This window comes from Pseudorca crassidens, chromosome 16 (genome assembly GCF_039906515.1).
Source record: "Pseudorca crassidens isolate mPseCra1 chromosome 16, mPseCra1.hap1, whole genome shotgun sequence".
Lineage (NCBI taxonomy): Eukaryota > Metazoa > Chordata > Mammalia > Artiodactyla > Delphinidae > Pseudorca > Pseudorca crassidens.
In genome coordinates, this window is record NC_090311.1 from 33,151,073 (window position 1) to 33,178,688 (window position 27,616).

General features: G+C 36.0%; 1 protein-coding gene across 5 annotated transcripts in view; it reads left to right on the forward strand.

The window, feature by feature from the left end:
• Positions 1 to 27,616, forward strand: part of LOC137208979 (protein FRA10AC1) — a 40,744-nt gene that overhangs the window by 4,355 nt on the left and 8,773 nt on the right. For all 5 annotated transcript variants that reach the window (XM_067709969.1, XM_067709968.1, XM_067709965.1 and 2 more), the window contains exons 5-12: positions 18 to 63; positions 3,578 to 3,654; positions 4,703 to 4,786; positions 5,379 to 5,463; positions 17,626 to 17,671; positions 19,721 to 19,834; positions 20,941 to 20,983; positions 22,790 to 22,908. In XM_067709969.1, the coding sequence (XP_067566070.1) occupies positions 18 to 63; positions 3,578 to 3,654; positions 4,703 to 4,786; positions 5,379 to 5,463; positions 17,626 to 17,671; positions 19,721 to 19,834; positions 20,941 to 20,983; positions 22,790 to 22,908 (614 nt within the window). The remainder of the gene's footprint in view (positions 1 to 17; positions 64 to 3,577; positions 3,655 to 4,702; positions 4,787 to 5,378; positions 5,464 to 17,625; positions 17,672 to 19,720; positions 19,835 to 20,940; positions 20,984 to 22,789; positions 22,909 to 27,616) is intronic.

Genomic DNA, 27,616 nt, shown 5'->3' on the forward strand with positions numbered 1-27,616 from the left:
AAAATTTTTCTTAACAGGGAAGAAGCAAGAAATAGAAGGTTTCATCTCATAGCTATGGATGCTGTATCCTTTTATATTTCTAGATTTTGTGACTAATACAACTTTTTAAATCTATTTTATTTCATAAAATCTTGTGAAGTCAGATAGACATAAATTTTATATTTAAAGATAAGTGTTTATTCATATGGAATTTTGCCATATATACTTCTGAGTACAATTCTCTTTTACTAATATACAAGAAAGATTTAGAGGCAAAAAATAATAAAAAACATATTACTAATCTTCTATAAATAGGTTTACAAAGTCCATGTACTTGCAGATATTTTTTTCAATCCATTTTTGTCAAGCTGTCAATATTTCTCATTTTTATACTATTATCTTCAGTCTCATTTTAACTCTTACTCTTTTCCTACCTGGTTCTTGGCTATTTAATGTCTTTGTAAAACTGTGTTTAATAATAGGTCTGTTTGATCATTAGAGAAATGCAAATCAAAACCACAATGAGGTATCACCTCGCACTGGTCAGAATGGCCATCATCAAAAAATCTACAGACAATAAATGCTGGAGAGAGTGTGGAGAAAAGGGAACCCTCTTGCACTGTTGGTGGGAATGTAAATTAATACAGCCACCATGGAGGTTCCTTAAAAAACTAAAAATAGAATTACCATATGACCCAGCAATCCCACTACTGGGCATATGCCCTGAGAAAACCATAATTCAAAAAGTCATGTACCACAATGTTCATTGCCCCACTATTTACAATAGCCAGGACATGGAAGCAACCTAAGTGTCCATTGACAGATGAATGGATAAAGAAGATGTGTCCCATATATACAATGGAATATTACTCAGCCATAAAAAGAAATGAAATTGAGTTATTTGTAGTGAGGTGGATGGACCTAGAGTCTGTCATCCAGAGTGAAGTAAGAAAGAGAAAAATACTGTATGCTAACACATATATATGGAATCTTAAAAAAAAAAAGGTTCTGATGAATGTAGGGGCAGGACAGGAATAAAGACACAGACTAGAGAATGGACTTGAGGACACGAGGAGGGGGAAGGGTAAGCTGGAACGAAGTGAGAGAGTGTCATGGACAAATATACACTACCAAGTGTAAAATAGGTAGCTAGTGGGAAGCAGCCTCAGCCCAGGGAGATCAGCTCGGGGCTTTGTGACCACCTAGAGGAGTGGGTTAGGGAGGGCGGGAGGGAGATGCAAGAGGGAAGAGATATGGGGATATATGTATACATATAGCTTATTCACTTTGTTATACAGAAGAAACTAACACAGCATTGTAAAGCAATTATATTCCAATAAAGATGTTAGAAAAAATAAAAATGAAAAAAAAATAATAGGTCTGTTTGTGGACTGTCTCAGGCCTACTGTGGCTTCAGCTTTCAGGCATGAATTGGGGCTGTCTTTAAGTTATACCTTGTTTCCCTGTGATAGCCATCTCTCAGCTTAACTTTTTGGTAAGACTGTGGCTTATTACACAAGCCGCTACCACTGGCCATCCATATTACTGTTGGGAATATTGGAGAGTGAAAGTATTTCTGGGTATTTATTACTGCAGTCAGGATAGGGAGAAGGAGACGATGTCAATTAGATATACCCACTATCCTGTAGTCACCACTTTCACTTTATTGTTCCTGATCCTTTTCTTTAAGTTATAGAAGTTCTCTTGTCACCAATTTATTTATTCCTCTTATCTCCTAACCCAATAGCTTAGCTTTCCCATGGATCTCATCTGCCACTGCTCCTTTAGTATTTCAACATCTGCTCCTCCTTCTGTCACACCACTCAGTTGGGGGTGTTGGGGCATCTAGTTACAGCCTGGTGAGGGTGAAAGTCTAGATCCCCTTTTCTTGCATGGCTGGAGGTGGGGCCATAGATTTTCTGGAGTGTTTGGCTGGAATAGAGTAGTTACTGCCTAAAAGTTATCTTTCCTGTTAGGCTGCCTCTCTCCTGATTATTTTGTTACAGGGAACAGACTTTTGTTGGCACTTCTTTTGTCTGTGCTTGTTGGTATTTCCAGCTATCCAGCTTCTTCACCTCCAAGTCTGGCATTTATTAAGCAAAAAGAAAACGTGGGGAACTCAGCACCATGTCATACCATGGGTCCTGAGGTCCGTAGCTGGTCTGCCTTCTTCTCTCTACCTTTCAGAGTCTTTTTATGTTTGTTTTATATATAATTTCCAAGGTTTTTAGTTCTCAGTGGGAGGAATAGGGAGAAGTGCAGTTGACCCTTGAACAACACAGGGTTTGAACTGTGAGGGTCCACTTATACAAGGATTTTTATTTTACTATATTGTGTAAATATGGGTATTTATTTTACTGTAGTACTAATGATCTGCAGTTGGTTGAATCTACAGATGCAGAGGGCTGATTATACATTATGTGCAGGTTTTGGACAATGAGGAGGGTGGGTGTTCTATCCACCCTGTTCAGGGATCAACTGTACATCTTTGCTGCATCTTCCAGGAAGCAAAGTCCCACCTATCACCTGCTTTTGTAAATAAAAGTTTTATTGGAACACAGCTGTGCTCATTCATTTAGGTGTTATCTGTGCCTACTTCCATGCTAAAGTGGCAGAGGCGAGTAGTTTTAACAGACCGTATGGCCTGCATATTTACTATTTACAGGAAAAGTTTGCTGACTTGAGCTCTTGAAAGATTTAAGTGACTTGCCAGTGTCACATGACCAGTTTGTGGTAGACCAAGAGCTAGAATCCAGATCTCTGGGTATCTGGCTTTTCTCTTTTTTCTTTTCTGAAATGTTAATTGCTTTCTTGCTCGTTTCAGAATTATGTTTTGATTCACTATTCTGCTCAAACACATTGTGATCAATTAAATAACTGTTTGTCTTTAATATAATAGGCTGTAGTCACAGAAAATATTATGTCAGTTCTGTTATGTGTGTGTTCCGCTCTAGAGAGAGTACCATGGAGCTTTTTAAAACAAGTAAAATGCTCATGTGTCTCATTGTATTGCACTGAAAACATGACTGTAGCTTCATGTGATCTCTTATATTTACTTCTTTTTGAAAGCCTCATGTTAGGATTTAATATAATAAAAGTTGCATCTTCTATTTTGGAGGCTTTATTGTTACTGAAATAGCTAAATTATATTTTATAATGAAGAAAAATTCTACTCCTCACCTTTAACTTTGGAAACTATAATTTGTTATAGTTATAGGAAACTATAATTTATAGTTATAGGAATAACTATAATATATAGTTATAGGAAACTATAATTTGAAACTATAAAATGAGTGGTGGTGTGAGGCTGTATATAGGAAGCTGTCCTTCTCTCCAGAGAGTTATTGCTTGAAAATGTTCAAAACAATATAGAGTATTCAGTAGGAAGTGAAAGCCCCTCTACTGTACTGTGTTCACTCTTAGCAGTTTAATATTTACCCTTTTAGATCTTTTTTTAATTTATAAGCATGTATAGTATATATTTGTATATTTTTAAAAAACTAAATAGACTCATACTATGTTTTTTTTCCCTACTCACTAATATGTCATTGACACCCAACTACTGAACAAATAAAATCCTTAATTTTTTGCATTTCAGTATCAAAGGCATACAAAGTTTGTAAATGACTATATTTTATACTATGGTGGCAAAAAAGAAGACTTCAGGCGATTGGGGTAAGTGTCATAAAGTTTATTTTACATAATGGGAGGTAGGTATGGGTATCTTTGAAGACTCACAGCTACTATATCTTCTGATTCTGTCATGTTCTCCTGCTTTCCATTCCAGTTTTGTTGTTATAAGGTGGAGAGGCCATTCGAAGCTTCTAGCTAAGCAACTCATCATGAACCCCATTTCTCTGGCAACAGGCCTCAGGCAGCCTGCTGATTCTCGCAATAACAGGATTGTGTGAGGAATACTCACGTGCCTGATTATGCAGTGATTTTTTTTTTTCCCCCCACAAGGATCTTTGAAATAATGAACTCTTTAGACCTCAGGTTTGGGATTGCTTTTTAAAAGATAGGACAAACAAGAGACCTCACTCTAATATTTCCCACACATGAAATTCCTTCTTATATCTGAAGCTCTTCTGTCAGAGCCTCTTGGTTTTGTGTGGGTTTTTTTCTCTTTACTTAACGATTTTCCGAGTTGATAGTGCCCTAAAAAACTTCATACCAGCTCATCAGCCCCAAACTTAACTCTCCTCTGAATTTAGCCTGTATTTCTCAACAATCCCTTCTTCTGTCCCCAATCTGTTACCATCTTGAAAAATCATCTCCTTCAGTTCTCTTCCTTACTCAGTCTTCCTAGGAAGATGTAGTAAAATGAGGTGTGAAAAAATTTTTTATATATTTTTAAAATTAGATCACAATAGGATGGTGTTACTTATTTTAGATTCTGAAACTTATTTTCATTCATCTTCCTTATCCATTTAGTGTTCATTCAGATTTCTCATCCTAGTTTTGGTAATTTAGCACCCTTTATATAATTGAACCAGCTCTAGAGATGGGTGGATTCCTTATCCATTTGTTTCTGTAGCAGCACTCTTTATAACTGCCTTTTGAAAATACTGAAATACTTTTTATAAATATACATACATACGTACATATAAAACTATCTTTGTGTATCTTATTTTTACTCAGGTGCTCAAAAATCTCACACACTGTTTAACTTAAGTTTGACTAATTTTGTTTTCATATTGAATTTAAAATTGTTTTATTTCAGGGAAAATGACAAGGTAGACATGGATATTATACGAGAAAATCACAGATTCCTATGGAATGAGGAGGATGAAATGGACATGAATTGGTAATTGTACCCGTGTGAGACATAATGCATCAAATGCTATAGTCCTATCTCTCCTGCTCCCTGAGTGTTTTCTTGTTTTGTCACCTGTCCAAAGCATTTGGCCCCTGCATGGAGCAGTTCTGAATCGAGAACATAAAACCGTGCCTCAGATTATTGAATCTGGTTTGATTCTTTTGGTAATTTTTTACAATTTTAACTGACTTCTTATTGCTTGACTTTGTCTTTAAAAAATAATTTATAAAATTTTTACAGTATTATTTGTTGTCTAGTAGTACGCTTCTGTTTAAATTTTAAAAATATTTTGGGAAAACGTAAAACCTGAAAATGGTTTTAAAAATTCAAACATTACAGAGGGTAAAAAGTGAAGAGTCAGTCTCCTTCTCATCTTTGACTATTAGTCTTCCAGCTTCCCTCCCTAGAGACCCGCTATTAATAGTTAATATTCAGATATTCTATGCACATGTAAGTAATGACCTCTTTTAAAACATTAATGTTTATATCATATGCGTTATTTATTTGACATTGCCTCCAAGTAGCAAACAATGGTTGAATTTCTAAATATGTAAGATTTATATATTTTTAATGAATCTAGGGAGAAGAGACTTGCAAAGAAATACTATGATAAATTATTCAAGGAATACTGTGTAGCAGATCTCACCAGATACAAAGAAAATAAGGTATGCCTTCCAGATACTTATAGAAGAAGGTTCTTATTCACGTATAGTATTACTTTTTAATATACTATTGTGCCCTGTATTATTCTTTTAAGAATAATTCAATTCTAAGTTGTCCTCCATCTATGAAGTATCAGTTGGACCATTTAAACTCGATAGCTGTGGAATTTACAAAGGGCCCTGAAGTCAAGGGTGACTCTTTGTGAGCTGAGACATGAAAAGTCTAAAATGAAACACAGGTGGCTACTGAATCTTGTTTTATCCTGACTCTAATCCAGAGCCTCTAGTGATTATGATTTGACACTTTGAATGATGTCTTCTTTCACAAATGATGTTTGAAATTGATAGGCTTTTTTTTTCAAATGGATTACCATATAAAGAGGCAGATGCACATCTTCTGTTATGTAAATGTCTATTCTAGTAAAAATAGCTCTTATCAGTGCCAATTAGTAATGGCAAATTTCCCTTCCCGCTTTACATCTTACTTTAATTTTTTTAAAATTAATTTTATTTATTTTTGGCTGCATTGGGTCTTCGTTGCTGCATGCAGGCTTTCTCTAGTTGTGGCGAGCGGGGGCTACTCTTTGTTGCAATGCACAGGCCTCTCATTGTGGTGGCTTCTCTTGTTGCAGAGCATGGGCTCTAGGCGCACGGGCTTCAGTAGTTGCAGCACGCAGGCTCAGTAGTTGCGGCACATGGGCCCTAGAGCACATGGGCTTCAGTAGTTACAGTGTGTGGCCTCAGTAGTTGTGGTGCGCAAGCTCTAGGGCGCGCGGGCTTCAGTAGTTGTGGCATGTGGGCTCAGTAGTTGTGGCGCACAGGCTGTAGAGCGCAGGCTCAGTAGTTGTGGCGCACGGGCTTAGTTGCTCCGCAGCATGTGGCATCTTCCTGGACTAGGGATCGAACCCATGTCCCCTGCATTGGCAGGCGGATTCTTAACCACTGTGCCACCAGGGAAGTCCTATTTTAGTTAATGTTAAAGTGATTTTTAAAAAATAGAAGTAGAGTTGATTTACAATATTGTGTGTTTCAGGTGTATAGCAAAGTGATTTGGTTATATATATTTTCTCCTTTTTTTTGATGCTTTTCCATCATAGGTTATTACAAGATATTAAATATAGTTCCCTGTGCTATCCAGTAAATCCTTGTTGTTTATATTATATATGGTAGTGTGTATTTGTAATCTCATACTCATAATTTATCCCTCCCTCCCATATTCCCCTTTGGTAACCATACATTTGTTTTCTGTGTCTGTGAGTCTGTTTCTGTTTTATAAATAAGTTCATTTGTACTATTTTTAGATACCCACCTATAAGTGATATCATATACTTGTCTTTCTCTGTTTTACTTAGTATGATCTTTTCTGGGTCCATCGATGTTGCTGCAAATGGCATTATTTCATTCTTTTTTATGGCTAAATAATAGTCCATTGTATATATATACCACATCTTTTTTATCCATTCATCTGTCGATGGACACTTAGGTTGCTTCCATGTCTTGGCTATTGTAAATAGTGCTGCTATGAACGTTGGGGTGTGTGTATCTTTTTGAATTAGAGTTTTCGTCTTTTCCAGATACATGCCCAGGGGTGGGATTGCTGGATCATATAGTAACTTTATTTTTAGTTTTTTGAGGAACCTCCATACTCCATACTGTTTTTCCACAGTGACTGCACCAATTTATATTCCCAACAACAGTGTAGGAGGGTTCCCTTTTCTCCACAACCTCTCCAGCATTTATTATTTGTATACTTTTTGATAATAGCCATTCTGACTGGTGTGAGGTGATACCTCATTGTAGTTTTGATTTGCAGTTCTCTAATAACTAGCAGTGTTGAGCATCTTTTCATATGCTTGTTGGCCATCCGGATGTCTACTTTAGAGAAATGTCTATTTAGGTCTTCTGCCCATTTTTTGATTGAGTTTTTTGGGGTTTTTTATATTGAGCTGTGTGAGCTGTTTGTATATTTTGGAAATTAAGCCCTTGTTGGTCTCATCATTTGCAAATATTTTCTCCCATTCCATAGGTTGTCTTTTCATTTTGTTTATGGTTTCCTTTGCTCTGCAAAAGCTTTTAAGTTTAATTAGGTCCCATTTGTTTATTTTTGCTTTTATTTCTTTTGCCTTGTGAGACTGACCTAAGAAAATATTGCTACGATTTATGTCAGAGAATGTTTTGCCTATGTTCTCTTCAAGGAGTTTTATGGTGTCATGTCTTATATTAAAGACTTTAAGCCATTTTTAGTTTATTTTTGTGTGTGGTGTTAGAGTGTGTTCTAACTTCATTGATTTACATGTGGCTGTCCAGCTTTCCCAATACCACTTGTTAAAGAGACTGTCTTTTCTCCATTGTATATTTTTGCCTCCTTTGTCGAAGATTAATTGACCATAGTGTGTGGGTTTATCTCTGGGCGCTCTATTCTATTCCATTGACCTGTATGTCTGTTTTGTGCCAGAACCATGCAGTTTTGATTGCTGTGGCTTTATAGTATTGTCTGAAGTCTGGAAGGGTTATGCCTCCAGCTTTGTTCTTTTTCCTCAGCATTACTTTAGCAATTCTGGGTCTTTTGTGATTGCATATAAATTTAAGGATTATTTATTCTAGTTCTGTGAAAAATGTCATGGGTTATTTGATATGGATCACATTAATCTGTAGATTGCTTTGGGTGGTATGGCCATTTTAACTATATTAAGTCTTCCAGTGCAAGAGCATGGTCTATCCTCCAATTTCATTGAATCATCTTCTGTTTCATTTATCAGTGTTTTATAGTTCTCAGCATATAAGTCTTTCACCTCCTTGATTAGGTTTATTCCTAGATATTTTTCTTTTTTTTTGGATGCGATTTTAAATGGGAATTTATTTTACTTTCTCTTTCTGATATTTCATTGTTAGTATGAAGAAATACAGCAGATTTCTGTATATTAATGTTGTATTCTGCTACCTTGCTGAATTCATATATCAGTTTTAGTAGTTTTTGTGCAGAATCTTTAGGGTTTTCTATATAGGGTATCATGTCATCTGCACATAATGACAATTTTACCTTTTCCCTTCCATTTTGGATACCTTTTATTTTTTTCATCTGACTGTTGTGGCTAGGACTTCCAGTACTATGTTGAGTAGAAGTGGTGAGAGTGGACATCCTTGTCTTGTTCCAGATTTTAGCAGGAAGGCTTTCAGCTTTTCACCATTTAGTATTATGTTGGCTATGTGTTTGTCACAAATGGCTTTCATTATGTTGAGATATGTTCCCTCTATACCCACTTTGGTGAGAGATTTTAATCATGAATGGATATTGAATTGTACCAAATGCTTTTTATCTATTGAGATGATCATGTGGTTTTTGTCTTTTGTTGATGTGATATATCAGATTGATTGATTTGCATATGTTGAACTATTCTTGTGACCCTGGAATGAACCCAACTTAATTATGGTGTATGATCCTTGTTATGGGTTGTTGGATTCGGTTTGCTAATATTTGTTGAGGATTTTTGCATCTATATTCATCAAAGATATTGACCTGTAATTTTCTTTTTTGTTAGTGTCTTTGTCTGGTTTTGGTGTCAGGGTGATGGTGGCTTCATAGGATGGCTTTGGGAGTGTTCCCTCCTCTTCAATCTTTTGGGAGAGTTTGAGAAGTATCAGTCTGAGTTCTTCTCACTATGTTTGGTGCAATTCCTCAATGAAGCCATCCAGTCCTGGACTTCTGTTTGCAGAGAATTTTTTAAATTACAGATTCTATTTCACTTCTAGTGATAGATCTGTTCAAATCATCTGTTTCTTCTTGATTCCGTTTTTACAGGCTATTTCTAGAAACTTGTCCATTTCTCCTAGGTAGTCCATTTTGTTGGCATATAACTGTTCATAATATCTTATGATTTTTTGTATTTCTGTAGTGTCAGTTATTATTTCTCCCTTTCATTTCTTATTTTATTTATTTGGGTCCTCTCTCTTTTCTTCTTGGTGAGCCTGGCCACAAGTTTGTTGATTTTGTTTATCTGTTCAAAAAACCAGCTCTTGCTATTATTGATTTTTCTGTTGTTTTTTAATCTTTATTTTATTTATTTCTTCTCTGATCTTTATTATTTCCTTCATTCTGATGACTTCAGGTTTTATTTGCTCTTCTTTTTCTAGTTCTTTTAGGTGGTAGGTTAGGTTTTTTATTTGTGAGTTTTCTTGTTTTTTGAGGAAGGCCTGTATCGCTATGAACTTCCCTCTAAGTACTGCTTTTGCTGCATCCCATAGATTTTGTATGGTTGTGCTTTCATTGTTGTTGTCCCGAGATATTTTTTATTTCCTCTTTGATTTCATTGTTGACCCATTGGTTTTTAGTAGTATGTTGTTTAGTCTCCATGTAATAGTTTTTTTCCTCGTTTCTCTTTGATTTCTAGTTTCATGTGGTTGTGGTCAGAAAAGATGCTTGAAATAATTTCTATCCTCTTAAATTTGTTGAGCCTTGTTTTGTGTCCTAGTATGTGGTCTGTCCTAAAGAATGTTCCATGTGTGCTTGAAAAGTATGTGTTTTCTGCTTTATTTGGATGTAGTATCCTGTAGATTTCAATTAAGTCTAACTGTTTTGTTGTGTCATTTGGGATCTCTGTTGCCTTATTGCTGTTCTGTCTGGAAGATCTGTCCATTGATGTGAGTGAGGTGTTAAAAGTCTCCTACTATTATTGTATTCCCATCAGTTTCTCCCTTTATGTCTGTTAGTATTTGTTTCATGTATCTAGGTGCTCCTGTACTGTGTGTGTATATGTTAACCAGTGTGATATCCTCTTCTTGTATTGATCCTTTTATCATTATATAGTGTCCTTCTTCGTCTTTCTTTATGGCCTTTGTTTTAAAGTCTGGTATGAGTATTGCTACCCTCGCTTTCTTGTCATTTCCATTTGCATGAAATATCTTTCTCCATCTCCTCACTTTCAATCTATATGTGTCCTTAGCCCTAAAGTGGGTCTGCTGTAGGCAGCATATTATAGGTTCTTGTTTTATTATCCAATCTGCCACTCTGTGTCCTTTGATTGATGTTTTTAGTCCATTGACACTTAAAGTAATTATTGATAAGTGTATTTATTGCCATTTTAAACCTTGTTTTCCTGTTGATTTTGTATTCTTTGTTCCTTTCTTTTTGTTTTTCCTTTTGTGCTTTGATGGTTTTCTTTTATATTATGCTTGAGTTCCTTTCATTTTGGTTTTTGTGAATCTGTTGTATGTTTTTGATTTGTGGTTACCCTGATTTTCAAGTATGTTAACCCATAACTCTATCTACTTGCTTTAGACTGGTGGTCATAACAACTCAAACACTTTCTAAAAGATCTACATTTTCTTACTCCCCTCCTCCACATTTTGTAGTTTCGATGTCCTGTTTCTCATCTTCATGTTTATCTTTTTGCTGTTCATTGTAATTATAATCGCTTTCACAGAATTTTTTGATTGTTTCTTTAATCTATGTACTGCCTAATTTAAGTAGTCTTCAATCTTTTTATATATTTACTTTTTCTATTGTGATTTTCCATTTCTTATAGATTCCTGTTTCTTTTCTATTTAGAGAACACCTTTCAGTATTTCTTATAGAGTAGGTTTAGTGTTGCTGTATTCTTTTATTTTTTTCTTTGAGAAATTCTTTCTCTCTCCTTCCATGCTTAATGATAATCTTGCTGAGTAGGGTATCATAGGTTGCAGGTTTTTCCCTTTCAGGACTTTAAATGTATCTTGCCACTCCCTTCTGGCATGCACAGTTTCTGTAGAAAAATCAACTGATACCCTTATGGCGGTTCCCTTGTAACTGACTCTTTGTTTTTATCTTGCTGCCTTTAGAATCCTCTCTAACTTTTGCCATTTTCATTATGATATCTTGGAGTAGGTCTGTTTGGGACCCTCTGTGCTTCCTGTATCTGGGTATCTGTTTCCTTCTTTAGGTTTGGGAAGTTTTCAGCCATAATTCCTTTGAATAAATTTTTGATTCCCTTTCCTCTTTCTTCTTCTGGGATTCCTTTTATGCATAGATTGGCATGCTTTATATTATCCCATAATCTCATATGTTGCTTTCATTTTTTTCTTTCATTTGTCTTTCTGTCTGCTGTTCTGATTGGGTGATTTCCATTATTCTGTCTTCCAGATCACTTATTCATTCTTCTACCTTATTTAGTTTGCTATTTATTTCCTTTAGCTTGGTTTTCATCTTGGCAGTTGGGTTGTCTAATTTTGATTGGCTCCTCTTTATAGTTTCTAGCTCCTTGTTATGGTGATCTGCATTTCTATCAATAGTCTTTCTTAATTCCTTCAGCATTTTTATTACCTCCTTTTTGAGCTTGGGGTTGGGTAGACTGGAGAAGTCTGTTTCATTGTTCTTTCAGGGGATTTCTCTTGTTCTTTTAATTGGAAATAGTTCCTTTGTTTTTTCATTTTACTTATATTTCTTTGACTCTATGAATTTAGGAGAAACAGTTATCTACTGTGGCTGTTCTTATGTCAGAGCGACCCTGTGTAGACTGTGGGAATCCAATATTCTTGGTGCAAGGATTGTTTTTGGTAGGATTCTTGCCATATCTTTTCTCAGGGTGTGTTGGCCCTTGTCCCCTTGATGGCAGTGTGTTTGGTGGTGGTGTGATCAGAACCTGCACTGCATGTTGAGTAGGGCCTCCTCTTTGCTCTGTGGTTGTCACAGCCCTGTCAGGGGCAGGGTCTGCTCTCCAGTTGTAGGAGTAGAAGCCCCCACCCAGGTCAGGTTCTAAGCTGCAGTGTGAGGTAGGTGGGACTGGAGCACTCTCTCTGGGAAAGGAGCTGCTGTGTATTCTTCCCCAGGAGCTGTCTACTGGAACGTGCAACTGTGATGCTGCCTGCCACCTGGTGCATGCGCCCACAAAGATCAGTGTTGTTGGCCCTGCCTTCAGTGGCTGGTTCCTCTGTGGGAGCACTGGTAATGGGCTTGGAGGTCCCTTAGGCACGTATGCATGCTTACAAAGCCACTGATGGAAAACCTCCTGAAGGTGTGCGCACTGTGGGAGCTCCAGTCACTGGCTCAGACTTCAGCCCTGCCTCCGCGTGCGTGCACCCACAGAGTTTGCAAAACCCGCGGTGGCCGGAGCTATGCCCCATTGCAAGCATGCTGATAATGAGCCTGCTGTGGCAGAACCACTCTCTGTCCTGTGCACACCACCAGTTTTGGCCCAAGCCACACTCCTGGCCCTTCAGGCTGTCTCCACGCAGCCAAGCCAAGTCCTCTTCCCAGGTCTGTCCACTGAAGCCCAAGTTTCACTACCCAGTTGCTGCGCACTTCAGGCACGTGTCTCTGGCTAGGAAGTGCAGCGACATGGCGGGGACCGTCTATACTGGTCTTCCTTTACCCTGCAGGGCTGCAGACCAGCTCCCATGCTCTTCTCCCGAGCCTCTGAAGCTCCCTATCTGTCCCAGCAGACCTCCCAGCTGGTGAAGGAGGTTCCCAGGGTGAGGGGACCTTTCCTTTTTCACAGCTCCCTACCAGGGGCGTAGGTCTCATCCCAATTCCTCTTCTTCTCCCTGTTCCCTTTGTCTTCCCCAGTTATGTGGGGATCTTTCTTTCAGCTCTGGTTGTATAGGATCTTCAAGCTTTCAGTAGGTATTCTCTGAGAATTGTTCTACGAGTAGATGTATTTTTGTTGTATTTGTGGGAGGAGGTGAGCTCCATGTCTCTCTGCCATTTTGATCGCCTCCTCTAGGATGATTTTTATTCCTATCTCATTTTTCACATTTTTAGCTACTGATAGATAAATTGACCCAGAAACAAATGATCTCAGTTTGAAATGGGAGGGGAAGGAATGTTGCATAAATCTGTATGTTTTGGATAGTGTACATCTGTATTGTATTACGACAACCTATTTTAAAAGTTTTTTAAAAAATTTAATTTATTTTTGGCTGCGTTGGGTCTTCGTTGCTGCTCACAGGCTTTCTCTAGTTGGGGTGAGTGGGAGCTACTCTTTGTTGCGGTGTGTGGGCTTCTCCTTGCAGTGGCTTCTCTTGTTGCGGAGCACAGGCTCTAGGTGCGTGGGCTTCAGTAGTTGTGGCTCTCGGGCTCTACAGCACAGGCTCAGTAGTTGTGCACATGGGCTTAGTTGCTCCGTGGCATGTGGGATCTTCCTGGACCAGGCCTCCAACCTGTGTCCCTTGCATCAGCAGGCGGATTCTTAACCACTGCGCCACCAGGGAAGTCCCTAAAAAGCTATCTTAGATTTGTTTATCCAAAGGATTTCTTTTCATTTTAATAGTTAAATCTCAGAACCATAATTGGTTTAATAATTTTTCACTAGTGCCTTTAACATGTGGGTTGCTTCACAATATTCTTATAGATAGTAGTAGTGTGCATTTTTATAACCCTGTTTACAAACCCCAGCACTTGGTGTATCCCTAAAACTTCCTCAGTTTCTTGTAAACTAGCTCTCATCTCTAATAGTTATTGACCATATTGAATCCAAAAAGCATCACAGCAGTTGGAGTTACTTGAAGGTATTATACTGCAAGTTGCGGTGAAGTATAAGTCTTTCAAGGAGCACATAACAAAACTTTTTCAACCCTGGTTCATTTGTTGATTGTCTTCCAGTATTTATATAGGACTGGGCTGGGTGCTGTGGGTTAAAGCATGGTGTCTGCCCTCAAAAAATAACTATAGTTGACGGAAGAAAGTGGATATAAATAAATAGTTAAATATTTGTATTCCCCATTTATTTTGTTTTCATTTTTGTTTTTGCGGTATGTGGGCCTCTCACTGTTGTGGCCTCTCCCCTTGCGGAGCACAGGCTCCGGACGCGCAGGTTCAGCGGCCATGGCTCACGGGCCCAGCCGCTCCGCAGCATGTGGGATCTTCCCAGATCGGGGCACGAACCCATGTCCCCTGCATCGGCAGACGGACTCTAAACCACTGTGCCACCAGGGAAGCCCTGTATTCCCCATTTATAAAAACACAGTATATTACTGGAAATCATACTTTATAGTGCATAGGGACTTCCCTGGTGGCGCAGTGGTTAAGAATCCGCCTGCCAGTGCAGAGGACATGGGTTCAATCCCAGGTCTGGGAAGATCCCACATGCCATGGAGCTACTGAACCATGAGCCACAACTACTGAATCCCGTGCGCCTAGAGCCCGTGTTCCGCAGCAAGAGAAGCCACCGCAGTGAGAAGCCCGTGCACTGCAACGAAGAGTAGCCCCCACTCGACACAACTAGAGAAGCCCGCGTGCAGCAGCAAAGACCCCATGCAGCCAAAAATAAATAATAAATAATTTAAATAAATAAAATGCATAATCTTGAAACAAGTTGTGTTTTCTATTAGAACATGATGAGTTAGTTAGATACCAGGGTAAGTGCAAGTAAGAAATCACATATGACTTGCAGGTTTTGAGTATAGATCCTAGAGAAATAGGAAATATGGAGAGAGGGACATCTTTTTTCTTCGGGCTGTTTTTTAGAGCAGTTTCAAGTTCACGGCAAAATAGAGGGAAAGGTAGAGAGATTTCCCATATCTTGCTCCACACATACCAGGGGGATCTTCTTGGCAAAGATAATGATTGTTTTTTTTGGCATAGTATTTTGGAGAAAGAGTAATGCTGTTGACTTTCTTGCTACTATGCATTTTCTCATAGTTTTACTTACACAAAGGCAGTGTTTTATTCATTTTTAATTAACAAGCTCCTAGTTAAGTGCCTAATATATATAGTAGATACTTAGGGCATTTTTAGTGAATTCCAGCCTTTGTTACATACCTGTATTTCCTTCTTTGTTGCTTTTTCCCTTTCATCATTGAGAATTTGGTTGGATCATTGTATCAGTTAGGGTAAGATTCAGCTACAGGGACCAGCAAGCAGTTCCAAATAACAGTGGCTTAAATGAACTACACGTTTGTTTTCCTTTCCCATAAAAATCCAGGTGGATGGTCATGGAACTTTGTGTTGTCAGGAAGTCAGGATACTTCTCTCTTATTGCTTGCATGTGTGACCTCCTTGTTCTAGAGGGTAGAGTGAGAAGAAAAGGAGGCTAAGCACCACACCCTGAGTAATTCAAGTGTTTAATCCAATGTATCAACAGGAATATTTGTCAGGAAAGAATAGAAAAACATTGAGGCAAAACCTCTATGCAATCTTTAACTAGTAGGACATATTGTAGTTGTTACATTTCTTATCCGCCATAAGATTATAACCTTCTTGGTGACAGACACTTATTTTAATAATCACTTTATACTCTCAGCAGAGTGCCAAGCCAGTAAGTAGTTGCTTAATAATTATTTGTTGAATAGATTAATGAATGAAAGAAAAAGTTTGGGAACTGTTGCTGTACACATTTGACTGTGCTTCAGTAGACATTCCAACATCTGTTGGATGACAAACAATCCTCACATAGATGTATGGGCTTAAAAATAGAATTAAATACAGAGTTATTTTGAATTTTTTATTTCTTTTTTTCCTAGACTGGGGGATTTTATTTTATTTTCAGTTAGAATATTTTGAAATATTTCGAGCCCTCATTTGCGTTTAAAATACAGAATTGCCTAATTCAAATAATAGACGATTAAAAAATAAAATAAAAATAAGCAAAATTAACCAGGCATTGAACGCTTCATCTGAATTATCTTTCTTAATTACAACAACCTATGAGATTAGGATTTTACTCATAAAAAGGAAATAGACTGAGAAATTAAGTAACTTTCCCAACCTCACAGCTAGTTAATAAATGATAGAGCTTGCCTTGGGTCAGCATGATTCTAGAGCTGAGCTTTTAACTATATGGTAAATTGAATAGAAAACTAAACTATTTACTAAAATAGTAATTTAGCATATGAATGTGAGTCTTATAAGATAGTGGAGAAAACATTTTAACACTGTATCATTTTTAGCCAAAAAGCAAATAACAGTTGACCCTTGAACAACGTGGGTTTGAACTGTGTGGATTCTTTCACTAAATACGTACTATAGTACTACACAGTCTGTGTTGGTTCAGTTTGCAGATGTGGAACCCTGGATTTGGAGGGCTAAGTGTAAATTTATGCTCAGATTTTCAACTGCGTAGTGGTCAGTGCCCCTAAACCCCATGTTCAAGGGTCAACTATAAAGTTACGTTTAGGAATCTGGAGGGAAATTTAACAACTTTCCACTTTAGGGCTCCAGACTGGTACCATTCCTGTTTATTACTATTCTGTTGTAGTGGGAAAAGAGCTATATACAAATGAATGGTTGTGGTTGTGTTCCATTAAAACTTTATTTATAAAAATAGGCAGCAGGCCTGTAGACCTTTATCTGCTAACCCCTGGTGTACTATACACCAGATACTATTATAAGTACTTTATATGTATTATTCCATTTAAATGTCTTAACCCAAAGCAGTAGTACTCGTATTATCTCTATATGAGGCAGCTGAGCCACAAATAGATTAAATAACTTGTCCAGTATTATATAGCTGTGAAGCGATGGAGCTAAGACATAAACCCAAACAATCTGACTCCAAAGACTGTACTCTCATATTATAGTATACTGCTTCTTTATTGTACTAGAACTTCTTTTTTTTCTGTCAGTGTCATAGAACAGTATATATTTTTTGTTAATTTACATACCTTGTGCCTGGCACCTGTAACTTTTAATAAGAAGTCTAAAAGTAAAGAGGATCAGACTTCCCTGGTGGCGCAGTGGTTAAGAATCCACCTGCCAATGCAGGGGACACAGGTTCAAGCCCTGGACCAGGAAGATCCCACATGCCACGGAGCAGCTAAGCCTGTGTGCCACAACTGCTGAGCCCACACGCCACAACTACTGAAGCCCATGCACCTATAGCCTATGCTCTGCAACAAGAGAAGCCACTGCAATGAGAAGCCTGTGCACCGCAATGAAGAGTAGGCCCCGCTCGCAGCAACTAGAGAAAGCCCGCACACAGCAATGAAGACCCAACACAGCCAAAAATAAATAAATAAACTTTTTTAAAAAGTAAAGAGGATTATTCCTTAACAGAGAAGTTGGTAATTGTTCAGATGTACTTTTAAGTACCTGGAATCCTATAAGGAGAGAAAAAACTATCATGAGGGGAATTAGGTTTACTTTTTAGATTAGTAAGCGTCATTATGTTAATTGTTGGCTCCATGATAAGATTTATCTACAATTTAAATATTGTTTAAATTTACTCTGGCATAAATGTATTTTTTTTTTCTTGTCAGTTTGGATTTAGGTGGCGAGTAGAAAAAGAAGTAATTTCAGGGAAAGGTAATTCTTTTTTTTATTTTAGTTTTTAATCGGATAAGGTTATTTTGTTACATTATTGAAGTCACTGGGTAAGATTATTCCTAATGTATACAATAAGTGATTATCTACAAAATACAAAGTAAAATTAGAGAAGGTGTATTAATGATATATTGCTAACAAAGTTCAGAATATAATGCTTTAATGGTTTTTACGTTTAGAATTTTTGCTTCTAGGATATTCAATTGCAGATAAGTAGAAAATGTTCAAAGAGTTAAAAGTTTCCTAGGAAGGAAACTATCAACAGATGAATACTTGAATTTTTCTCTATTAATTTTTGGAATAACGTGTTGGTATTACTGTATTCCAGTCAAATCCACATTTTGCAGATAGAAATTAAATATTACTTTGAACCTAATAATTTTTAGACAGGCTAGTTCTTAGGGAGTCACTGAGTTTGAGCCCAAATATTTAGTCTTACAGAAAAAGAACAAGCATTTGGTAGACAATCAGTAAATGCTTTTTCTATGCATTGTAATCTATTCATAAAATTTTTCTGAAAATTCAATATTTCTGTACTGTCTCATGCTATAAAATTAGCTTTGTATTATTGGTGATTGCATTTAAGTGTTAATCTTTATACTGTCTCACGCTATAAAATTAGCTCTTTATTGGTGATTGCATTTTAAGTGTTAATGCTTCTGAAAACTACATAGGAACATTAAGGAAATAATTTTAAACTAAAAACTTTTAAAAATCTTTGAAAATAAAAGTTTCATTTTTAAATGATTAAACATTTATGCTGTCAGTATGGCTCATATACATCTTCCATAAATTAAGATCAGCCCTAAAGGTACTATAGAGGAGAAGGAAAAAGAATAATTTTAAAGCTATTTTAAACTTTTCTTAGCATTACATTTTAGTTTGTGCTTTTACCTAAGACAATGAGAACTGTTGAAATGTCTATCACAATTTTAAAATTTTATACTTCTATTGAATGGAATTTTCAAGTGACAGTAAGTAATGCAGCCTTTAAAAAAAATTGATGGACATTCTCTAAATTCATGTAATTGAAAAAAGTTTTAATTGAGAAGGGGAAAGAAAGCTATTTGCTCTGACTGAATCTTGGTGCTTTTTTAAACAATAGAGCCATTGCTAAACACATACAGATTTAATGAAGTATTTATTTGGAATGAGTGAAACAATGCCAATTTAGAAAAGTTATCAGCCTTTGAACTGGTAATTTTCAAAATTCATTTTGACAGTTTCTTTTTTATGAAAAAAAGGCAGTTCCTGTTGTGCAAATTATTGAGATATAAATGCTTTTTTTTAGTTTGTGCAAATAAGTTTGATCTTGTCTTTTTCTGTTGAAGTTAATAATTGTTGAGTAGTTTATTTTTTTTTTCTCTCTTGGATCATCAATATCAGTCCTTTTTTGCATAGGTTTTAATATACAATGGATATGATAATAAGGCATTGATTTTAGTGTCAAGTGATTCTAAAACTTAGAGCATCAGGTTTGATTACTCATTCTACTTAATCTCGAAATGCTAGTTAAAGTGTGTTTTAAATGTCATTTTATGCTGGTACTTAAATGCCATATTAAAATTTTCAATTTTTATCAATTTTAATATTATTAAATATTGAAAAAGATTGTCCCAGTTATAAGTGCATGTACTTTGGAAAATATACTTATTCTTTTAGGGTATTAGTGAGTACACTTTTCTAGTACTTCCATCTTCCAAAGTGTAAGATTCCCTTACACAGAGTCACTAAAACTCTGTATCTTAATATAAACGGTCAACTTGATAGATAGTCAACTATCTATCAGGTAAAGAATTCTGGAACTGTTTTTTTTTTAAACAGTTCATTCAGCAATTTGATTTGATTGTTGAACATACCACAATTATTGTGGTCAGTTTTTTAATGATTATTTTATAAAGCTAGGAATTTATATATGTATGTCATGTATGTTATGTATGTATGTTGAGTAAATTTCAGAGGTAATACCAGATTGTATAGATAAATGTTGTCACCAACCATCATAGCTAATATTCCTTCCTTTATTTGCAGGCCAGTTTTGCTGTGGAAATAAATGTTGTGATAAAAAAGAAGGCTTAAAGAGTTGGGAAGTTAATTTTGGTTATATTGAGCATGGTGAAAAGAGAAATGCGCTTGTTAAATTAAGTAAGTTGACTTTAGGTGGGGTATGATTGATTTCTTCAAAGTTTATCTAGTAATTTAGATTTTAAAATATATAGGCTAATTTAAGATCCAATTAAAAATTTTTAATATATCTTCTTGGGAACTCTTTTTTTCTCAGAGCTTCTGAAAGTTGCAAGAGTGACATTAGGGGAAATAGTTCTAATGCCAAAGGTAAACCAGTAATTCGTGAAGTGAAGACCTTTTTCCATTAATTTGAGAATGTCACCAGTGCAGAGTGAGATGCAAAGTATCAGAAAAGGCAATATAAAATCTCGCATTAGCTGATAGCCATATTGTTATGGTGTAGACTTTATTGACTGTCAATAAAGAAAAAATTTTAGAAGGGCAGATTTTTCTTGATATTAGTCTTAAAAGCTTAGGATTATAACCCAGAATACAGAAGTTTCTCTTAATATACATGTTTTAGGATCTGTTGCTTATTCTTTTTTTTCTCCTAAGCTAGTCTTTTATGTGTCAGCTTCTTCTCTGCCTCATGTTAACAACCTTCTCTGGTTCCTAAATACGTGTGCCCTTAGAGTGTCTGCCCACTCTGGGTAGAAATCAAGGATTTCCCCATATGCTACTTGGTACACACCAATGAAGGTTGGTGTCTGAGTTCTTCCTGGAAGTGCTTATGAGGAAGAGTCAACTAGTGTGAACTGAGATTAAAGCAAAAAAGAGACCACAATAGAGGAACTTTTTTGAAAGTTCTTTTACATTTGAAAACTTAGAGTACTTCAGAGGAAATGACTATACCCACACTGTTGTTATTAGATGTCTTTGATGTGAGATACAATTCTGCCTGTGAAACAGTTTGCTTTTAGAATAACTTGACAGCACCATTTTCTAAAGCAATGGCAGAATATTTTCAATTTCTCAAGCATTCTGATTCAATTTTTATTATATATATACATTTTTTGAGGTGGGAGAGAATCAGATTGTTTTCTTCAGATTATTTGTTTCCCCTCTTACAGTAAAGGAATGTAAAGAAAAATGACAATTTATGATATTAAAAGTAAAGTAGCAGTGCAGTTATTAAAATTTAGCAATTCTGTGCTGTTACTCTTTTTTTTTTTTTTTTTTTTTAGGATTATGCCAAGAATGTTCCTTTAAATTAAATTTTCATCACAGGTAATATGATCTTTTAAAATGTGGTTGTTAATTTTAGTACTCTTGGACTTAGTCACCTGAACTGGATGTCTAAAGTAGACTTGAGTGGTTGATGGTTTAATTAGTTGGTTGTATATAAAATCCGCCATTACCATATGACCACATAAAGCAGGGAACTGGAAGTTCATCATGCGTAACTCTAGTCAAGCGGTTTTAAATGTGAAGGCCTGTGCAGGGTGGTAGATAGATGCTAGAATTTTTGGTTTGGAATCAGTGTTCAGATACTGTAATATTCTTAGAAACTATATTGTAAAGCAGGTCTTCATAAAGTGATTCCTATGTCTCATTTAAGCATTGTTTTAATTAGAGTTTGTCATTCTTACAAAGGATTATACCTCTATACTCATTTTAGATGTTAAAGTCAGGCTCCTATTGAATGAGCTAGACTGTGTCTGCCATACTGAATGGGGGAGGAGTATCATTGTTCTGCATTGTGCAGTATATATAGATGGTAGGCTTTCCTGTATATTCCTCTCAGCTAATCCACTTGCTAGTCTTCTTGGGCAAGCTATGCAACCTCTGTAAGACTCAATTTTATTATCTCTAAAAATGAGTATACTAAGGTTATTGTGGGGATTAAATGAAAATGCATATAAAATGCTTGACACAGTGTCTGGCGTATGTTAAGTCAAGCATAATGAAGTCCCTGGCGTTGCAGGTGTTCAGACAAAATCTGTGTAACCTGGCATGATTGTAGTGGTCAAGTTTCATGTCCTGAGTAACACTTGAAAGTCTTAACAGTAAGATTCTGCAACTTTATAAAATGTATATATTAGAATATTAATTTAAAATCAGCTGTGTTCTAAATGAGCCTTATCTAGTATTTTAGCTATTAAAAATAAATAAAAAATTTTAAATTCTTAAAATTAGCAAAGTTTTTAGATTAATTGATTTCCCCTCTCTATCAATGATACTGGAAGATAACAAAGTTTTATTTGACCTTGAGTTTCAAGCTTCATTTCAAGATTGAAATTATTCTTACAAGAGGCAAGAAGTTATTACTGTCTTAAACAGTATTGTAGTATTTGGTGTATCTTAATTTGAAAGGTCTGATAAGCAAGTTTCTTGAAAGTAATCCACTCTGTTGTCTCTTCATCCTCTTTCCCAGTCCCAGTTTCAGCATTATCACCTTTTCCTATTTAGTGTTTCTTTTCTTAACCAATTAAAATCAGTTGTTTGCCAGCTATGGCACTGACAACCTTGTAAACTTGGCCTAGAAGAGATAAAGCTACAGCAGTAAAAGGATAAGTGGTCTAAAGTAGATATATGAGTTAACAGTAAGCTTTTCCATCCTCGTTCTATTATACCTTTGCTGTATTCCTTTATTCTTAAGAGAAGAATTTTCTATTTACTGGTGGTTGAGAACTGTTAGAGTGGTTTTTTCTTGTATGTGTTTTTTCAAAGTGTAGGTAGATATGAATTATGTGGAGGAAAATGAGATTTGATTTTGTAATTTTTTTAGAATGGCTAAATGATAGAATATAGAAAAGAAATGAGTAAAAACCGTGATTTACATTTACTAAGGTTTATACACAGAACTTATAAAAATAATCCTTTGTGTCAGAGTGTTCAGGCTTCATAATCTTACAGAATTGTTTTAATTAATATACTAACCTAAAATATTTACAGACTCATTTAAGGGTTCCTTATTATGTAAACTACATTTTAAAAATGAGTACTTTAACTGATTTGACTTTTTTACCCATTGATTTTTATTTTTTGTAAAATTCAGTTGAAAAAGTTAACTTTATATTGTTCAACATAAAGGAGAAAAGAAGTCAAGTCAAAAAAAAGAAAGGATAAAGCCAGAAAAGATTGTGAAGAATCATCACATAAAAAATCCAGATTATCTTCTGTAGAAGAGTCCTCTAAGAAAAAGGATAAAGGTAAAAGGGAATTAAAATATTTACTCGTATTTCTGAACATGAAGTATAATCTGCCATATGTCACAAATGTTGAATTTAATTAGTAAATGCATTTAGAATTCTGTTTTATAGTAGTTGAAAGGAAACTGGTTGGAGAATTTAGATATGAATTTACAGTAACTTACAGGAGTTCCAATAACAAGGTTGGTTTTGATTCATTTTTGGCAGATGGTGTAATATTGCAACAGCATTCTAATTTCTGGATTTGTTACATACAGACTTGTTACCTTGAGCAAGCCACTGAATTTCTTGAGTTTCACTTTCCTCGTGTACATAGTGGTGATATGAATACCTGCTCTCTATACTGCTGGTGCTTATTGTGGAGAATCAAATAAGGATGTGAAAGGCACTTTGAACACTGTAAATCAGTATATAACCTATAAGTCAGTTTAACATTGTAACACTGTGATTTCAATTATCATGGTCTGTGTGATTTTTCTCACTAGCTTATGAGCTTCTTGAAATGATAGAGGTTGATATGTATGTGTCCTCAGAACCTAACATGGTGCTGTGCACATACAATTAGTAAATAACTGTTAAATTCAAATCCAAGTCAACTGCTACTTCTTCCTCAGCAGTCCTTAAGCTAAGCCTTAGTTTTCTCATGTGTAAAATGGTCATGATAATCTTACCTAGTAAGTCATAGGATTTTTCAGAAGTTGAAATGAGATAATGCATGTAAGCAGTTTGCATAGTACTTGGTACATAGTTAGCTATTACGAAGGTTACTGCTAGTTGCTTTTTTAGTCCATAATAAAGTAGAGTCAAATTGACTATAACTTAGAGTGAATTGGACTTAAATTAGGTAGGTAATGGTAGATTGAATTAGATTCCAGCCTATGTTAACATAATACTTGAACAGGAGAGGGCTGCCTTGCTCCAGCTATGAAGATCATTAGATATGTTATGTTCTTACATACACTTTTTTCTTCTAACATGTCATGATACATTCAAGTATATGTATTGCCAAGTTTTTGACTTGGTAAAATCGATAGATGTTGAGAGGAAAAATACTGATATTCTATTGTTTATTGAGAAACGGTATTTGAAACAGAATACCTTTTTTGTCTCTAAATCATGTTTCAAATTTCAAAATAAATTTTAATTAAGTGTGAGAATCTCATTTGAGTTTTTAAAAATTTTTATTTATCCTCATGTGCCAGTAAAATATTTAGTGTATTATATCTGAGGATTTTGTAGCATTTACTATTATATAATATATTTATATCATAGTATGATACTATGTTAATCATTGCATATTCCAAATTAAAGAAGAACTGATCCCTGCCTTATAAAAGTTTATTCAGTACCTCCAAAACAGATAATTAGGTAGCTGGATACTCAGGACTAGGGATGGGGTTGCACCCCTCAAATTATAATATATATATGCATGTGATCTTCCTTATAGATGTTTTTCCTTTAGTGTTCTATATTTCGGTAGGTGATACCTCTGTCAACCTAAAAACTATTATCGGAAATCGGGAAATTATCCTTGATGCCTTCTTTTTTTCTCGTTACTTATGTAAATACTATCAGTTTTACCCCCAGGGTATGTATTTCTCATGTTCTCTCTAGTCTAGTTCAAACTACCATGTTTTCTCATCTAGGCTACTACTATATTATCCGTACTGATTCTAACACTGTCTTGTCATCCCACCTCCCTCTCCTTAATCCATTCTCCATCTAGTAGTGATTTCCTATGTTCTTAGGATATAACCAATATCTGGACAAAGCCCAAAGGCTCTATAGGATCCAGCATACAAGGCTTGTTTATCACTACTCTTCACCTTACATTCACACTCCACCCACATAGCCTTTCAGTTTCTAGAAAATGCCAAACTTCTTTCTCTTTAAGGACTGTATAGGTGCTGCTTCCTCTCTAAAACCTCCAGTCCCATCCTAACTCATCCTTCAGATTTAAGCTTAAATGTCACTTCCTCAGGGATCCTTTCCTGACCATGAATCTAAATTAGGACTCCCATTTATAATGCTTTCACAACCTTGGAACTTTTCCTTCATTACACATATGACAGTTACATAAAACACAAGGAGAACAGGGATTCTGTCTGCTGTGTTCATTGCTTTATCCCTAGCACCCCACTAGCACAGGTAAGGCATAAATAATAAAGAATAAGAAAATGAAAGACTTGAAGATTGTTTCAGGGCAACTTCAGAGATAGAAAACCAAAGCAGAGTGGAATTGAGACATCTGTGTCTTATATACTCTTTATTCAGAGCACCTTTCATAGCAGAGAGCACAGGATATAGTTCTTTTTTTCAGCTTCTTTGGTATAAAGCAGAAAATGACAACATCTTAGCAAACTTTTAGGAAAACCATGTAGACCTCTTTAATATCTTCTCATCTGGGATCGATCATCTGGAATTAGGTTGATCTTGATATGATACTTTCTTGCCAGGCCACCTTAATTTGGCCCAGACTTGAATAGTAATTAGTAAATGCTTAATATCGCAGCTGCATTTGGACTGTTGGCATTCCTCAGAACAATTACTTTCTTGATCTTTTTCCTATCTTTTCAGCCTCTCCGCAGCCTCTTGACTATAATTCCTCCTCCATCTTACCCTTGTTGGAATTGCTCAAGGCTCTTACAGAGCTTCTCTTTATTCTCTCTGTTCTCCCTGTGTGATCTCATGAACCCTGATAGCCTTAGGTTACCATCATACAAAATGTTAAATAAGTGGATGGATGGATGGATAATTGGATGGCTAGATAGCTGAATGGATAGAGAGGAAATGTAAGAAAGATCAAAGCTTGACTTTGAGGACCAGTCTGCTTTAGCAGGTGTGAACAGAACAGGGTATTTAGGTAAATTGTCTTGGCAGGAAGTTCAAGATCTTACCCCTCCCACCTCCACCCTGCCCCCAAGCTCAGTTCCTTGGGTAGGCATTTTCTGACACCCTTCACCCCACTCCTCCAGGCAAGATTAGGTCCCTCTTAGCACATTCTGATAGCATCCTGCACTCTCCTTTAGAAATACATATCACTCTTGGAATAATTTTTCTGTGAAGGAAGGGACTGTGTGACTTGTTTAATTCTCTATCCCCAGTTCCTAAGCACAGTGCTTGCCCCACATAGTAGGCATTCAGTAAATGTTAGGTGAGTGAGTCAGTGAAATCAACCAATTTCTCAATGTTGAAAGGAACATCAGAGATCAGCCCTGGAATCATGATCAAAAAGATTTTCTGTGGTTTCACCTTTCAAAATATGGTCCTTTGCATTGTCATCACTTGGGAGCTTGTTAGAAATGCATAATTTCAGACCCTCCAGACCTCCTAAATCAGAGTTGCACTTTAAGTTCCCAGAATGATTCATATGTACAATAAAGGTTAAGATGCACTGCTCTTTATCATGTATTTGTTCTGCTTTAGCTTCAACACCTCCAGGGAAAAGGTACCCATTATCCAAAATACTCCTTTACATTTCAGACAGCTGTAATTGCTAGCAGGTTTCTCTTAACATTTAGCCCAAACGTACAACTTCTTCCTTCTGGTTCCAGTTGTGTCCTTTTTTTAACCTATAGACACTTGGAAGCAGGTATCATTGTTCCTTACATGACAGAGAAGATGACAGAGAAGAATACATTTCTTTTGCCATTGGAAGTTTAGCTATGTTTTTATTTGCTCTCTGATGACTAGGAAATAAGTAGGAGTGAAGAAACAACATAAAGCAGTTGTTGCAGTCCAGGCCTTGGCTTCCTTTGGAATCTTGACCCTGTAGTACTCACACCCTCTTGTCTGGCCTTAAGGGGCCATTCATGCTACAACTTAGGCTAATTATGAGACCTGTCCAGTGAGGTTGGAGGAATTGTTACTCTCCATCTGTTTTCTGTTCTTTTTTGAGTTAGCAGCCTTCAGAAATATTTCCCCTGAGGTCTTACTGCAGGAGATTGTATAATGATGATTTTTTTAGATTACTTTAATAGATCTTCAGTACTTTTTCTGTTTCCCTCACTGGGTAAACCATTGTAGAATTGAAAATGTTTGTTTTATGACATAATTTTTTGTGTGATTTTCAATTACAGAAAATTCTCACCTGTATATGATCTTCAAAAAAGATTAAGAAAGGTTAAAAGATTTTTAAAATTTTTTTTCTTAAAAGATTAAGAATAGGCATTTATTTGTAAACTGCTTTCAGATGTTGAACATCTGTAGATAAAATATTGTTTGTATTGCAGCTAATCTATGAGGGTTTTTTTGGGTTTTTTGGGTTTTTTTTGTCCTAGCAACATGAGATTTTTTTTTTTATAGGTGTTCATTATTTTTTATGTTTTGTGCTAGGTATTCCAGGCTGTACAAGAGCATAAAACACCCCTCCCTAAAAGAATCTAACATTTTAATTAGGGAGATAAGTCTAAGGAACAGGAAAGATTAGAAGACAGTGAAGTGCTTTCCTGCAAGTCTATACACTAGACTATTGGGAAGAATTCCAGTTATAGCTATAGCTGTTACACCACTGCAAGATGATTCTTGACAAAACAGTGCTGGGTTTTTTGTTTTTGTTTTTCATCACATTCACTCTCAGTGAAATCAGAAAATTCTATCAACAGTATCAAGTTTTTATTTAATAAAAGTATACAGATTCAAGTTATTTACAGTTTAGGTTTCCCACAAACTGTAACTTGTTCTGATGTAAATTTTTGTTGTTGTTTTT